Below are 15,906 nucleotides of genomic sequence, written 5' to 3' on the forward strand. Positions count from 1 at the left end.
TTTTCATTTACTTATATGAGAAAAAATAAAGGTACAACAAACAGAGGTAAAGTTGGCATCTGATTTTCATTCCCCTGGTGGGTTGGGCGGGGGCTGCACAGCACTTTGTTTATGTACATAGGGTTGTCCCTTGTATCTTTCTGAGAGATCTCTCTGAAACTTTTGTGGAGATACTCTGCAATCCTCTTCTGAAAGTTTCTGGGGATGGCTGCCTTATATCTTCCTCCGCAGGAAGACACTTTCCCACACCACTCTGTGATTACTTTGGCTGGCATCATTGAAGTAAACAGGCTAGTGTCATGTGGGCCCAGGCAGCTTCAGAATGCCAGTAGCAGTTGTGTTCTCTGTGCCTTTGGATATGAGATATCAGCCAAAACCAACAGCACCTGTGGAAAATAGTTCCAGTATTCAGTGCCACTGCCCTATACTCAGACCCATGGGAACAGGGACTGAAACGTCACTTTCTTGCTTCATGCAACAGAAGTAGCTTCCCCCTCCCACCCTGGCAGACCATGCTAACTGTGCCTGTGGCTGGAGAGCAGTGCTGTGCCAAGCTGCTCCAAAGCTGAAGTGGCAATAAGCATTATTTACTAAACATTGTTATGGGCATAAGGGAAGTGAGGTGTGAAACTTATCTTTCCATTTCCATTGGGACTGTAAATGCAGTGGTACACCTCTCTCTCTTTTTTTTTTTTTTTTTTTTTAATCAGCAGCTACTGGTGTGGTGCTCCCCCACTCCACACCTGCAGAACATCTGACCCTGATGAGGAGGAGAAAGAAAAGGACTAGGGAAGACATGTTCAGTGAGATCCTACAAGCCAGTGCTGTATTGGACCATGAACAAAGGGCTTGGAGGGCCAATATGATTGACGTCCTAAAGAAGGAAAGAGAGGACAAGAGAGAGGCCCAGGAACCCCAGCAGGACAAAGAGAGGGAAATGCACCAGGACATAATGGAACTTCTCAGGCAGCAAACCCAAATGCTGCAGCACATGGTTGACCTATAGATTCAAAAATGTTAGACACTCCAGCCTTTTCAGCCCTTGGAGAACTCCATGGTTTCTGCTCCCTGCACCTCCCAACATACCACATAGCATCAAGGGGAACATCCTTATCCCTATCATTCCTCGCCAGGAACAGCAAGGAAAACCATGGTTGGTGTATGTGTAGCCATGACGAACTACACTTGTGCACAGAAGTGGACAGAAATGTTTGCTGCCTTTCCAATTATAAAGTTCCACTCCATTAATTTGTTAGAATTTTGTATTACATTGCCTTTGCTTTTGTTTTTTTGCAATGTTTTTCTACACTGTTTTTCCCACTCAGTAAAGTTCTATTTTTGGAGAATAAAATTGTCTTTATTAATTCACAACACATATTGTGTTGTGGGAGCTTTCCCCCTTTGCCTCACAGATATTATGCAGAACACAACAGGCAGCTATAATTGTCCGGATATTTTTCTTGTTGACATCCAGCTAGCAAGTAAACACTGCCAGAGTGTCTTCAGTCTACCAAAAGCACATTCAGCAACCATTTGCACCTGCTGAGCCAGTAGCTGAATCTCTCCTTGGAGCGGTCAAGGTGACCAGTGCATGGCTTCATGAGCCAGGGGAGAAAGGAGTAGGGTGAGTCTCTCAGCATCACTATTGGCATTTTAATTGCTGATGGTAATCTGCCAGTCGGGAAAGAATGGCCATGCTTGCAGCTTTCTGAGTAGTCCTGTTGCCGGCACAGAGGGCCCGAGGCAGCAGCAACAGTGGTTCGTTGCCCGGTGTGCTTCGCTCCAATAAACACACCAAGGTGGAGAAGCAGACAAAGTTTATTTGAGCCCAAATAAGGTGCAAGGGAGACATAGCAATCTCAAATCCTGCGCGCCGATACAAGCCGTTTTTCCCTTCTTATACATGATTTCAGCTAAGCATTCCCATTACCCCCACAGTCCTCCCCCTTACCCCCCCTTCTTCCCCCTCCCGTCTATTTTTCTATAGCAAATACATCATGCAAGTAGCAATTACATTAAGCAGTTAAGTCATACTTGGCAACAACCACTTTAGCTCGTTAGTAACTCTTCTGTGAACAGTTATCTTGTTTTATTTCTTTGATCTGTTATTTTGCCCCTTAACCAGGAGCAAGCAGGCCTCATTATAGCAGGCCTCATTATTACCTTCTGGTACAGGTGTTGTAACTGATAACCATTCTTTGTTGCCGGCCTGTTAGGTCGATTAAAGTTCAAACATAAACATGGAAGCGCTTTGGTCAGACATGGAGTGACTTTAGTTCATTTAGGCCTACTACAGGAAGGCTTTATTGACACTTATGGTTTTCCACCCTCCTGAGTTACCTAGAGTCATGCCTAGTGACACCAACAGTCCTGTGATCTTAAAGATGCAAGTGTTATGCACCTTCCCTGACCCCAGTCCACATTGTTATTAGTGAAGTAGCCCGTTATCCACCAACACTTGCATAACCATAGAATAGAAGCCCTTTCTAATGATGTATTCTGTGGCAAGGTGGGCAGATGCCAAAATACGGCTATTGCCCCACTGCAATTTCAGGAACCACCATTGTTGCAAAAATCCATCCACTAAGTCCTGCACATTGCTGAGAGTCCTCCATAACAGAAGACAATTAGTGACCCTATATACTTGCATTATGGCGGCCCCTCCACTGTGGGTTTTCCAACTGCAAAATGTTTTTCCACTGACTGGTAGCAGTCTGGCATTGCAAACTTCCAGAGACTGATCTCTACTTGTTTTTCCATTGTCAATGCAGTTTTTATTTTTGGTGTCGCTGCACTAGAGAGCTAAGGTGAGCTTGGTACACAGATCGAGGAATGTGGCCTCCGCATCCACATCATCTCAAACCTATATTACAAAGAGGTCCCAGTCAGTGTTCGTTTCTGGGGCCCAAAAGTAATGCTCCACCATCTGCAGCTGCTTTGTGAACACCACCCACAACCTTGAATTGTTTTTCACTATGTCCCTTAGCAAGCTCTGCTTGAGGAAATTGTCATGTCCCCCATTTTTGCAGTACTTCTGCGGGTTTCCAAATAAAAGAGAATCAAGCATCCTATATTTGCAACATTCATGAGAACAGTGCAGAGCTCTGCAGGCTCCATGCTTCCATGAGAGATGGTGGATACTGAAAAGTGCTGTACAGGTTTCTGGGATTTTTTTTTTTTAAAATGCATGAAAATTATGGGGTATGGATGGTATTAGGAAATTCAGCAAGTTGCATGCTGGGAACTTGACCCTTGCATCCAGAGATCACCAGGCAAGTCATTTCTATCCTCAATATATTGTGAAAGTTTCCCAAAAGGCATTGCACCAGATGGCAGTATGTGGCACACTGGGATACCTACCTGCGGTGCACTACACTTTGCATCGCCACACTCTTGGTGAGTACCTGCAGTGCCAGTGCAAGCCACCATGTGTGTACACGCCTGAGCAATATACACATTTTGGTGGCTGTCTGCCAACATAACTTGCATCGACCAAAGTGTGTAGTATAGATGTGGTCTAAGTCTAAGACTTCTTTAAAGTAAGTTTAAATGTAATTATGTTTGTCTTTAAGGCCCTTTTATTCTGCCAGAGTGGCATAAAAGGGCCTTAGTGTATATGAAAATCAAGATCCATCTCTTTGTAGTTAAAATCTCAAGCTAGTGTTATATGAAGGTTTTTATTGTTTTGATTTGGAATTTTTTGCATACGATTATTTCTTGCTTGGGTGTGTATTACAATAGGTGCCATGCACGTTTGTTACATAATATCATGAGCTACTAGATACAGTTCAAACCAGGTTTTGTCAAAAACATTTCAGTTTTGTTTTTGTTTTTATGAACCTGTGGTAGTTTTGTATTCATGGTGTTTAGGAATGTTGTTATTCACCAAAATGTCTTTAATCGTGATGTTTTACATTTTCTTGTTTTTTTTTAAGAAAGCACAATAATATGGAATGCTTTTATTTTTTACATTCCACAATTATTTTTATTGTTTTATTAAAACCTGTAGCACCAAATGTAGTGCATCCAAATAGGTTAGTATCTCTTTAAAGAGTTTTGTGAACCCTTCCATTGGTACTTACTGTGTTACATGTTTTCAAAAACCACCAGAAACCAGTCAGAGCAGACTTTGGTGTAGCTAGGTGTTGCGTGTTTGTGTATATTTAGTAAGCACTGTTATTTGGGATCCAGCTGTGCTGTGTTGTTTCTTCATATTGTTTTTGTTGTGGGAAGAGCAAAACCCACCATACTGAACCAGAGCACCAAGCATCTCCCAAAACAGAACTCACAAAAAGTCTAAAATGTTCAATAGTGTTTTAGTTCATACGTTTTTCCAATTACAAATGTTCTACTTAACAGACTCTCCCACAAAAACTAAAGCCACTTTAGGCAGCCATCTTATGAGACCCCACCGAAATTGTTCTTCATTTTACAGCCCCTCCAGATATGAGCTCCCAACCTTCCTGGATGCCTGCAAGATAAGTTGGGTTTTTGCAGCATGCCTGGAATGGTGCCAAATCTAGGCAGCGGTGGACCAAGGAAGGAAGCAAATTCCTGAGCCAAGGGCCTCGAATGGGGAGTTCCCTTCTTATTCTTGAACTACCAAAGATTTTGGAGGGGGTTTGTCCCATCTCCGCTAACACATATGAAATAATAAAGTATTTAAAGATTTGTAGAAGATAATGAGAAATATATGGTCCATCTGAATAGATATCACATAGCACTTGTAACTGTGAAAGCTAGAACATTTTTTCTCAAACACATTTAACTGCCAATATTTAATGCATCCGTGTTTTGAGGTTATTAAATATAAGTTAATTAAAGTCAATGAGCAGCTATCCAAAGGGGCAGATTTTAAATGAACTGTGATATAAATCAGTGTAAAAAGGGAAGTGTCTATTTAAGTGCAGCTATGATTGTAAAATGCTGAGATTTACTTTTGATTCTCTAGATCAGACAGTGTGACAGTGAGATCAAAATCTTCTTCCCACATTACCTCAATACAGGGCATATGTGCAGGGGAGATGTGGTGTGGACCTTCTCTGTGGCCACTATAGAAGTCTCACAGATGCTCTGTCTGCCTCCCCTCACGCCTTTCGGCCAGTGGATTGGCATAGCCTTGAATGCTCCAATCTCATTCCATGTAAACCCATCCTCCATGCAGGGAGCCTACACATTCTGTGTATAGGGTCTGAATCCCCCATGCAGGCACAGGGAATCCTGACCCATCCATGGAATAAAACCACATTTGTTCTGCTCTGTCCAGGGCCTCATGGGAGGTGGGGTGCGGGAGGGCAGGATTGGTTTCTAAATTAACAAAGAGCAGTGCAAATGCATCAGATTACAGAGCAGTGCACCAGTCACAGCAGAGGACATGGAATTCTCAGTACCCCTTTTCTCCAAAAGCAAAATATGAACTATAGAATCTTCACATCTAGATTAGACTTGCTCCTCATGCTTCATATATGCTACCAAAAAAGGTTTTCTCCTTGTTTACAGAAATAAGCATAGTTTTAAATGCCCTCTTATGCTGTGTTTCTGTCGAGTTTTGAAGATTTGCACTCGCATGCCTCTTTCCTGAATGACAATGTGCTTATTGCGTGGTTCTAAGAACTACTTGATATTACCCAAACAGCTCTGATAGCAGCTGATAACACCAGAATGTGACATGCAGGAGGATGCTTGTAAATATACAAGAGGGTCTTCACATTACATTTAGAAAATTAAAGTATTTGTATTGCGATTATGTAGCAGAACCCAGATAAGTGAAAGAGAGAGTCTGTAATATGCACACTTAGTTTGTGTTTGCCTCTAGGAAAGAAGTACCAGTAAGTGAAGCAAGGATTTATGATATATAAATGCAGGGCACAGTTATCCACCAATAAGAGTCAGTTTAATGGCACCATTTTGTATGTAAATGTCTGTATGAATTTGAGTTAACCATTTCAGGCCAGATAAAGGAAGAGTATTCTGGTCTCTTAGGGAAAATTGTGCCCTTCCACACAACAAGGAAATGAGATGGAAAATTCCACAGCTTCAAGGCCATAGGATTCCCTCTGGTGGGAAGGAGATGGGTTGTGCCCCTGTCCCAGTCTTCAGGCGTGGGCAGGTGCCATTACCTGTCCAAACTGAAGACCTCTTGAGTGCTAAAAGATAATTCCAGGGATGTCAGGGCAGCCACTCTAGGTCAAAACATATGCATAGAAGGCCACTTCCTCCACCATTACTTCCCATGATTCCCTCTGTGGCAGCACAGCTCCCTAGTGAACGATGCTCCTACTACTTTCTCATCCACGCTTCAGTGAAATCTCTATTCTCTTATGGTCTACATAAGAATGGCCATACTGGGTCAGACCAGTGGCGTAGCCAGGTGGAGGGAAGAGGGGGAGTGGGGGGAAAAAAAAGCGCAGGTCTTCAGCGGCACTTCAGCAATGAAGCTTCAGTGCCACGGAAGACACCCGGAGCGAGTGAAGGTCCCGCTGCCGAAGACCCGGAGCGCTGTAAAGGTGCTGCAGCGGGTGGTGCCTTTTTTTTTTTTTCCCCACTCTCAGGTGAGCAAAATTAAAAAAGCACCACTTGTGCTTGATGGGGAAGCAGCTGCTGCCCTGCAGCTACGCTACTGGGTCAGACCAAACATCCATCTAGCCCAGTATCCTGTCCTCTGACAGTGACCAATGCCAGGTGCCCCAGAGGGAATGAACAGAACAAGTAATCAATCCATTCCCTTACACTCATTCCCAGCTTCTGGCAAACAGAAGCTAGGGACACCATCCCTGCCCTGTCTAGTCTCATTTTTATTATTAAATCAATGGTACAGTTTGCATTGAAAGAGTGTTTAATTGTGAAGTTCTGTGAGTCTGCATTAAGCACTATAAAAATCAAAAGAAAGAAATTAATAAATACATAAGTGATATTGCTGAGAACAGTTTTCCCCATGCCCATGCCTGTCTTCTTCCCACTCCCTCTTCCAAAACCAAGGACGTACACTTGTGGAGGGAGGGGGAGAGAGAGAGAGAGAGTGTGTGTGTGTGTGGGGGGGGGTGATGGGATGTCCCTTAAATAACATTTCTGCAGATGTTCTCCTGCCTTTTATTACTCTCCAGGAGAGTCAGCAGCTCACTTTGTCACATCCTTGAGGTAGCCGTGGGAGATATTTCCAAAAGTAGTGTATGTTACCAGCATGTATAATTCTTGTATAACAAATTCACTTGCCTCTTTTTAATTATTTCTCAGTTTTTAACCAATTCCTTTGCTTGGTCCCTCCTCAGATAAGAGTGTTAGACTATTATTAGAGGGAATAGCTCAGTGGTTTGTGCATTGGCCTGCTAAACCCAGGATTGTGAGTTCAATCCTTGAGGGGGCCATTTAGGGATCTAGGGCAAAAATCTGTCAGGGATGATACTTGGCTCTGCTGTGAAGGCAGGGGACTGGACTGGACTGAATGACCTTTCAAGGTCCCTTCCAGCTCTATGAGATAGGTATATATCTCCATAAATTATAGTTCACTGAATGGGCTGTAAAGTGGAACACTGATTGCACAAAGCTAATAACCCTAATGGTAATATTTTTCTTGTCCTAATCACAGAGATGATGATGCCTCTTTGGTGTTTCTGTGCTATTTATTTAGCTATCATGTGTCTCCAAATTAGATTGGAGTTAGCTCTTCAGTAGGTCTGATTATTAAATTTATATGCAATCCTCTTACACAAAATAAAAGTAATAGAATTAAGAACAAAGTATATGATTAGCTGAAATAGTTTCTTCAGTGTTTCAGTTCATGTTGTGCTAATTCACCTTGATATTTCAGATAATTTTAGACATTGATAATAGTTCCCTTAAAAAAGCTCTACAATATATATTTTTCCTTTAAGCATGAATAAAGATTATATGTACAAAGTACTACTTTTCTGCTTGCTGGAAGAGTAAAGGAGTACAAGAAGAAACTTGTAAGAAATATAGTCCAGTAATAACAAATGTCTAAAGATGAGAGGCCTGATCCAGTGTCCAGAGAAGTCAGTGGAAGGACTCCCATTAAGTTCTGTGGGCATTCGATCAGGCCCTAAACCAAAAGGAATTTGTGCTGTGTCCCTTCTCTGACACGTCTTTTTAGAACTTGACCTGATTTTTACAGATTCAGGCCTGATTATGCAAAACGGATATAGTTGTCTTCCTGTATTCAAGGGTTGCATTCTTCAACCTTCTAAAGAAAAGAAAAATGTGATCTGGCATTTTCTCCTGCATTAAATGAAGTCCTGTTAATATTTATTTTGAATCGTTGTTTACTTGATGCGGTTATTGTGGAACACATTCCGACTTGTCCAAAGAATGGCATTTCCAACTGCTGAGTAAACGACTCTTGAATTATAAAATTAGTTGTTCAATTTTAGCCAGAGGGATGATGACACTTTCTATAAAACTGTGGTAAATACATTCCAGGTATTAAATACTCAGTGTACTGTTCCAGTATAACAAAGCCAACTGCAATCTTTGAAATACATTTTTTCTTATCTGTTTTTAAGAGAGATGAAGTGTTGGACTATGTCATATTGCTGTAGGTTTGTTTTGAAGTCATATTTGGCAGGAAACTGTTTTGTTTTGTTTTTTCTTTAATTGCCTCACTGTGACTGTTTATGCTAAGGAGGTACAATACTTTCCAGAAAGAATAAACCACAAATTCAGCACTGTGCACACAAAGAAAACAACCTCCTCAGTTTTGCTTTTATTTATTTTTTCCTGTGTTTATTTTATAACTTAGTGCACTTCTTTTATAGGTTAACACTTCACAATATACCCGTTCTCTGTTTGTGTAGCCTCCTTGCCTATAGAAACTGGCACCTCTGTGCCAGCATCCCCTATTATTGCACTAATTGAATTTCTCAGCTTTCTTTCTTTCTCATTTGAGCAGTAATTATGGATTTGTATGGCTAATGTGATGTAACTTTGAGACTGCTGTTCTGACATTTTGGCTGCCTTGCAAATGCCATTGTAGCTGTTTTTCTGTTTCTCTGAGATACAAATTTCAGGTGCTGCTGCAAACCTGTTTAAAGTAATGAAGGTTATTCTTATTGAATACACTCTATTGGGAAAAAATATATATGTGGAAAGTTGTCACAATTGCAGTTAAGTACAGCACAATGATATTAATGATGTCCTGCTATGACTGCCCACTGTATTACCAGCTTTCAGAATGATGGCAAGCTATTTTTCTTTTCTTTTAATAATAAACATGGCTGTTTTTCCTAGTGACTGTGCATGATTATTTATACACAAAACCTGAATTACTGCATTTAACTGAGTAAAGTATATGTCCATAATATCAGCATACAGGAATATATCAATACAGTACTTGTTTTAGCATATGTTGTCAGTGTGTTACCGGTGTGGTGCTCTGCTTTCTCCAATGTTGATATCACTCGGCTGCGTGCGTGTGTTCCCTCTGTGTGCTGCCCCAGCTCTGTAGATAGCTGACACAGCAGACCCGACGAGAACCCCCCAATGACCACAGAGTCTAGTAAGATGCAGAGTCACGTCGGCTAGGTTTATTGCGATCTTGGACACAATTGCAGTTCCCCGCAGATTACTTAGTCTACTGGGCATACTACGAGAGAGTGCCTCTTGGCAATGGACCCGGCTCAGTCAGTGGTGGGACTTTGCACTGCCCCCTCGGCTGGACAAAGACACCGCCCCAGGGATACATTCTTATACACAGGTACAAACAAGTTACACATCACTTTGGACGTATTGAGGTACAACCCTTCTACGTAGTAAGGTGCCACCTCTCACCTTGTACATGTTGGTTCGATCAAAACAACTCTATCCATCATATTGCCCTTTTGGCCCTGTCATTGGGATGGGTCAGCCTGTTCCTTGTTATCTGTGGAATGTTCCAGTATAGTGTGTGCTAGTACCATGTTTATACTTTACTACACTAGGTGAATATATGTTTATGCAACATCAGCCCTTTCCTTGCCAACTTCTGTGAACAGGGCCTGCCTCTGGCTCACAGCTTAACTTTGCTTTATGTTAGCAAAGTCTTGACCATACTTTAGTTCAGGCCTCAACTGGGCCTTTATCAGGGCCTGCACTTACTACAGCGTACTTATATCACATCTTGTGGAGGAAGAAGGTACACCTCTACCTCGATATAACATGACCCAGTATAACATGAATTCAGATATAACGCGGTAAAGCAGTGCTCTGGACGGGAAGGGCTGCACACTCTGGTGGATCAAAGCAAGTTCGATATAACACGGTTTCACCTATAACACAGTAAGATTTTTTGGCTCCCAAGGACAGCGTTATATCGAGGTAGAGGTGTAGTTTGCTTTATTATTATTATTACTTCTCATTCTCCCTTCTACTTTCAGCCTTCTAGTTGGAAATGTACTGCAGAAACTATCAATTGATGCCCTTTCAGCAGATGTTACCTCTAAATGTGATCTCATGTTCAACATCTATTCTCTTCTCATTACAGCACTGAATGCAGTAACCATCTCTGAGGGGGACTATCATGGTGAAATACTGTGCAGCATATAACTGCAGTAATGCAGACACAAAGTTAAATCGGAAGCAGGGAATAACTTTTCATAGGTGAGCCTGACGATCCTGGGTAGCAGTGAATTCTGATTGCAGGTACTACAGATATTGGGTAGAATCTTGAGCAAAATGCCCATTGATTTCAGTAGGGATTTCACCCTAAGTATTTTGACCAAGCAAACCATCTCACAAGCCTGGTATTCTGGAGTGGCAGGCTGATGCCAGGAGCTACCCCACTGCAAGCCTTTCCTCCTGGCTGATGAATTGGACGCAGCACTTCCTGTCAGGAATTGGTAAGGAGCACTGATTGAGGAGTGTAATTTCAGCATACAAAAAAGCAGCAGCACAGCTCAGTGAGCACTGGAAATTGTGGTCCTGGCTTTCAGTGCAGCGACCTGATTAAAGTAACATCCAGTAGGTGAAATACAAAATGTTTAAATTAAAACAAAAAACATATGTTCAATGATATGAATGAGGAATTGTGCACAGGAAAGAGGCCATGAATGACAGACAAAAAGATGGGAAGGGCTGTGGGAGAGAAGTGAGGGTTAGTACCTGTTAGTCGAGATTTTAATGTATGACGAGTTGTGTTTAGTTTTGTACTGCATATTACTCACTCTCATTAATTGTAGCCTCCCAATAAACTACCCGAGGAAGGGAACTGTTACTGTCTCTGGTTTATAAACAGAGGGGATGAAGCAGGGGCAGTGGAAAGGATATCACCCGCATTATCAGAAGCGGCTTCTGCTTCTGGCTGCCATAATTTTTGGGTGCTCAGCTTTAGAGACTTAAGGCTTCCAATGCAGAAACCCCTATTGGCTCAAATGAGAATTTTAGGTATTCAACACCTCTGAAGATGAAGGCTGCCTTTGAATGTTTGACTGTACAGGCTAGACAGTGAGTTAGTGGCACTGTCCCAACTAGAACTATGGTCTCCTGATTCTCAGTTCCCTTCTCTAAGCACTAGTTCTAGTGCCAGACCATGCCATTTCCCACAGCCTGACCCAAAAATGATTTATAAATGGTCTTTTATTAATTTAATTTTTTAAAATATGGCCTTCAAACTAAACCTCTGAGGGCCAAAGCAACCATTGTCAAGCATATGGTATAATCTTCTGAAAAATACTTGCATCTATCTCTGTTTACCAGTAATATGGGTCATATGCACACAGCTGGGAGAATATAACACCCATCTTCCTTGCCTTTACCTCTTACTTCCTAAGCATCATGTACCCTTCCTTGCCTCTTTCAGATCCTTCCAAAAATCCACTTTCATGAAGCGTTCCCATCTTCCTTCTCACCAATTGTGCACCAATGCCTTTATGCTTTTGTATTGTCCATTGTGTTGCCCTAGTCTGAGTTCGATGGAAACCTTCTCCTAGCTGGCACCTGGTCTATGAATTTTTAGTAGAGTATCATCTACACTAACGTTGTTATTTCTCCCTTGGAATCCTTGAAAATTATATGATATTAAAAGCATAATTGATTCTCTGTATGTGGAGTCTGTGCTGCTTCTGGGAACTGAGTGGCGTGAAATTAAGTAGAACTGGGTTTGTGAATGTGACATGCATATCACCAAAACTAAGAAATGGAAATAAGCCTATTAGGTCATCTAGTAAATTCTCTGAAGCTAATGAGCAATTGTTTTCTGCAGTATACTCTTCAGTGCTTAGTCATTTTAGATGGACTGGACAAAGTGATGAGAATTTCACCATTTACAAAGAACATGTGAGATTGTGTTGTGAAAGTCTTACAGTGTATCTAGTAAACTTAGAAGATGTATGTACATTACTTCTTCCCCGCAAATTTTTTATCCAACTGGACATTTTAATAAGGGGATTTGTGTTTCTCCCTGCATACCTTCTCTTTTCAAACCCAGTGGGTAACCAGTATGTTCTTTTTAGTTTTTATTTAATTGAGCTGTCACCCTCACTAAATACTTTGCAATATTTTAGCTTCTTCCCCCCTCAGATTCTTAAAGTGATTTACAAATGTAGGTGAGCGTTATTATTTCCAAAAAAACAACAAGGAGTCTGGTGGCACCTTAAAGACTAACAGATTTATTTGGGCATAAGCTTTTGTGCTGAAGAAGTGGGTTTTTTACCCATAAAAGCTTATGCTCAAATAAATCTGTTAGTCTTTAAGGTGCCACCGGACTCCTTGTTCTTTTTGTGGATACAGACTAACGCAGCTACCTCCAATACTTTACATTATTATCCCCAGCTCTCAGAGGGGCAAACTGAGACACAGAGATTTAAGTCACTTGCCTAAGGGCAAAAGTGTAGTCAGTTGGAAAGCTGGGAATAGAATCTAGGTCCCCTAGCTCCCAGGCCATGCCCTGTGTACTGGACCATGCTGTTTCTCTCTGGCCCCAGCTCAGCAAGGTACCTGCGTGCACAGTTTTAAGCATGTGAGTTGTCCAATTGACTATAATGGCCTGTATAGGTAACAACACCCCTAAGTAAAGTATAATTACTAAACAAAACCCAGCTGACGTTGTTTGGTCTGTGAACTTTATTTCTGTTTTAGGTTTCCCAAGGATAATAAGAAAAAACAGCAGTGGGCCCAGGCAGTACATCGGGCTGACCCTGTGAGTGGCAAACTCTGGACACCATCTGAATGGGATATGATTTGTTCTCAGCATTTCAATCCTGATTGCTTCAAAGAAATTAATGGAAAGAAATTTTTAAAGGAAGGGAGTTGTCCTTCTATATTTTCCTTTCCTGACAATTTTCAGGTATAAAATGTGACACACAGTGATTTCATTATCAACTGAAGTACATAACCACCTCAGGTGGCAAGTTTTTGGAGTGACATTTCACACAGAGTGCTACTAATATACTAATAAACCTTTGTTAGGTCATCTAAAAATAGCTTTATTAAAATCTTGGGGGCGGAGTGTGTTGAGGTGTCAGAGGGAGTGTATGTATATCAGTGGTTAAATTATGCATTCTAGAACTGTAATTAAAAACTGATTGGTTAAGTAAAAGCAAAAGCTGTGTCCTTGTGTCTAGTTCAGATTCTTTCAGCCTGTTGTTTCTCTTAAATTAAAGACTGCAATTGTTAAATTTGTTGCAGCATGGATCACATCTCAATAGAGAGAATTTCTCATGGACAGTTTTTCCTTTTATTTACAATTGCATAGACCAGTACCTTTCCCATTCACACTTATGTGGACCAGGTCTCACCATCTCTGTGGCAGCTTCTACAGTTGGCCAGGTTCTCTTTTCTAACAGTGAGCCTGATCTGATGCCTGTAGAAGCAGGTGTGAAGGAGGCAGAGTCAACACCTAATATAACATTTATAAAACCTGGCTTTGCTGATGAAAACCCCATTGCCAACAACTATGGTTCTGAGCTGCAGTTCTCTCTGAACTTTAACTGCATTCTTTGTTTTGTAGAGAATAGATAATTCTCTACGGAGATCAGCGAAGAACTCCAAATGTGCTGGCACATTTCTAGAAAATCCTCCACTCATGGCCGATCCCACTGAGGTGTATGTAACGGTAAGCATCAGAACTGTGACTGAATGCTGAAACAGTAGTGTCACAACATGAGCCTTTCCTTTTGTATTTCCTGTATTAATGACCAATTCTGTGTCAATTTGAATAGGACAAATACTTGCTTATTTTAGCATTTAAAAATAATCTGGGATACTGTGTAATGTTGTGCTTTATTGGTCTTGGGGCAACAATTAACATTTGTTAGGCTTACTGAAGAACAAAAAGTACAAAGATGTAAAAAGTGCTTGTGTAGGGTTTACAGTGAGGCAACAGACATCCGCCATGGAATGATTAAGATACATGGACTGAAATCCTGCCTCCATTGAAGACAGTGATAGTTCTGCCACTGATCTCACTACAGTCAGGGTTATACCCATAGCGCAGGACTGCTGGAAAGAATTTTGAGCAGAATTAGATATCAGAAAACCTCTCTCTTTGTCTTTCAATAACTTGTATAAGCTGCAACAAATTAATGTTCTTCACATTCAGCCATGAAGCATCTGCATCATGTGATCATATCTGCATGCATATGAACTGGCCTGAAAGAGAGCATTTGAATTTCCAAGTCTATACAGGACTCCCATTTCTCACTGCTACTGGAGTAAGAGAAAGGCAGAAAAGTTTTTTAAAAGCTGTGAAAAAACTGTATCCTGTTAGTTCTTTTTTGGGGGCATATCAGCATTCACAGTCTCCCACTCCATTTGAGGTTTCATAGGGGGGAATTAAATTCCTGCATTGTTGTTTCCTTTTGTAGAAAACAGCGAACAACCCAAAAAGATTAACAGAAAACTTCAGCTGTGCTCATGAGGTAGTCACCAGTGGGGTGTGTAATACACAGGACACAGTAATGGTGAGCATCAAAACTACAATGGGTACACGTCCTCCTTTTACATTCTTTGGGGTTTAGGCTTTAAAAAATGTTCTCTTGTTGACAGTGAGTCCAATCTTAAAACCCTTATACACTCTTAACTCCTGTTGACTCCACACTACCCATGAGAATCTTACTATGTTGAAACATAAGCTATAAGCCTCAATGATTTTGTGTTAAATGTTTTGTTTACAGTTCAAGATAGCATCTGCCTACAGTCACCAAACAGTGCTATAGGAGGTAGTACTGTTTCCCTGTGTATTTAGGAAAAGAAATAAATGAAGCAAAAGCTCTGATATTTAGCAGTAGCCACTGTATATGAAATGAGTACATGCTTGCAGTCCAGTCCCAAGTGGACAGGTGTCTCCATCTCAAAAGACACTGTTGTTAACCATGTCCCTAGAGAAACTTGAAAGATTGGACATGGAGACAACCACCTTCTTGGCTTTACAGGTGATACCTTTACCAGGTCAAGGTGCATCCTAGGCACTAAACTACAGTTTTCAGAATTTTTTTTTTATTTTTCTCTTACAAAGGTAGAAGTAGGTTCTACATCTAGGTAAGCTAGTTCAGGACAAAATGCCCAGCTGGTCAGAGGGAAAAAATTACATTTTATATGGAAATGAGGTATCCAGAAGGTGTAAATCTCACATATGTGAACTTAATATAGCATGCCATGGAAAGAGTTAAGGGCTAACTTGCTAGCACTTCGACCTCCAAGCCCAGAACTCAAGCAAAGTGCTGCTTCAGTAGTGCAGCTTTAGGAGGAGAAATGTTCTCATCCTTTGGATGAGCCATTTTTCCAAAGTTCCCTTTACTAACCTAATGGTTTTTCAGGTGGATTTTAAAGATTGCATGGTACCTTTTCCATAGAGCAGAACCTTGATGTTTGGTCAGCATCCCTTGCCTTGATACACCAGGCTGCAACATTCAAGGCAGTAGATGAGTTACTGCTGAGTCCACAATTACAAACACCCCCATGAAATGGATGGGCACCTTT

At 41.3% G+C, this 15,906-nt stretch overlaps 1 protein-coding gene and 1 long non-coding RNA gene across 7 annotated transcripts in view; one reads left to right on the forward strand and one right to left on the reverse strand.

The window, feature by feature from the left end:
• Positions 1–15,906, forward strand: part of LOC123372230 (THAP domain-containing protein 6-like) — a 34,658-nt gene that overhangs the window by 17,007 nt on the left and 1,745 nt on the right. For all 6 annotated transcript variants that reach the window (XM_045020239.1, XM_045020236.1, XM_045020237.1 and 3 more), the window contains 4 exons: positions 10,475–10,590; positions 13,066–13,273; positions 13,937–14,041; positions 14,793–14,888. In XM_045020239.1, the coding sequence (XP_044876174.1) occupies positions 10,511–10,590; positions 13,066–13,273; positions 13,937–14,041; positions 14,793–14,888 (489 nt within the window). In that variant the 5' untranslated portion in view covers positions 10,475–10,510. The remainder of the gene's footprint in view (positions 1–10,474; positions 10,591–13,065; positions 13,274–13,936; positions 14,042–14,792; positions 14,889–15,906) is intronic.
• LOC123372235 overlaps positions 14,286–15,906 on the reverse strand; it is a 61,401-nt gene continuing 59,780 nt past the window's right edge. Inside the window, exon 4 of the long non-coding RNA XR_006580182.1 lies at positions 14,286–14,577. This is a non-coding gene — a long non-coding RNA (uncharacterized LOC123372235). The remainder of the gene's footprint in view (positions 14,578–15,906) is intronic.

This window comes from Mauremys mutica, chromosome 6 (assembly GCF_020497125.1).
Source record: "Mauremys mutica isolate MM-2020 ecotype Southern chromosome 6, ASM2049712v1, whole genome shotgun sequence".
Classification (NCBI taxonomy): domain Eukaryota; kingdom Metazoa; phylum Chordata; order Testudines; family Geoemydidae; genus Mauremys; species Mauremys mutica.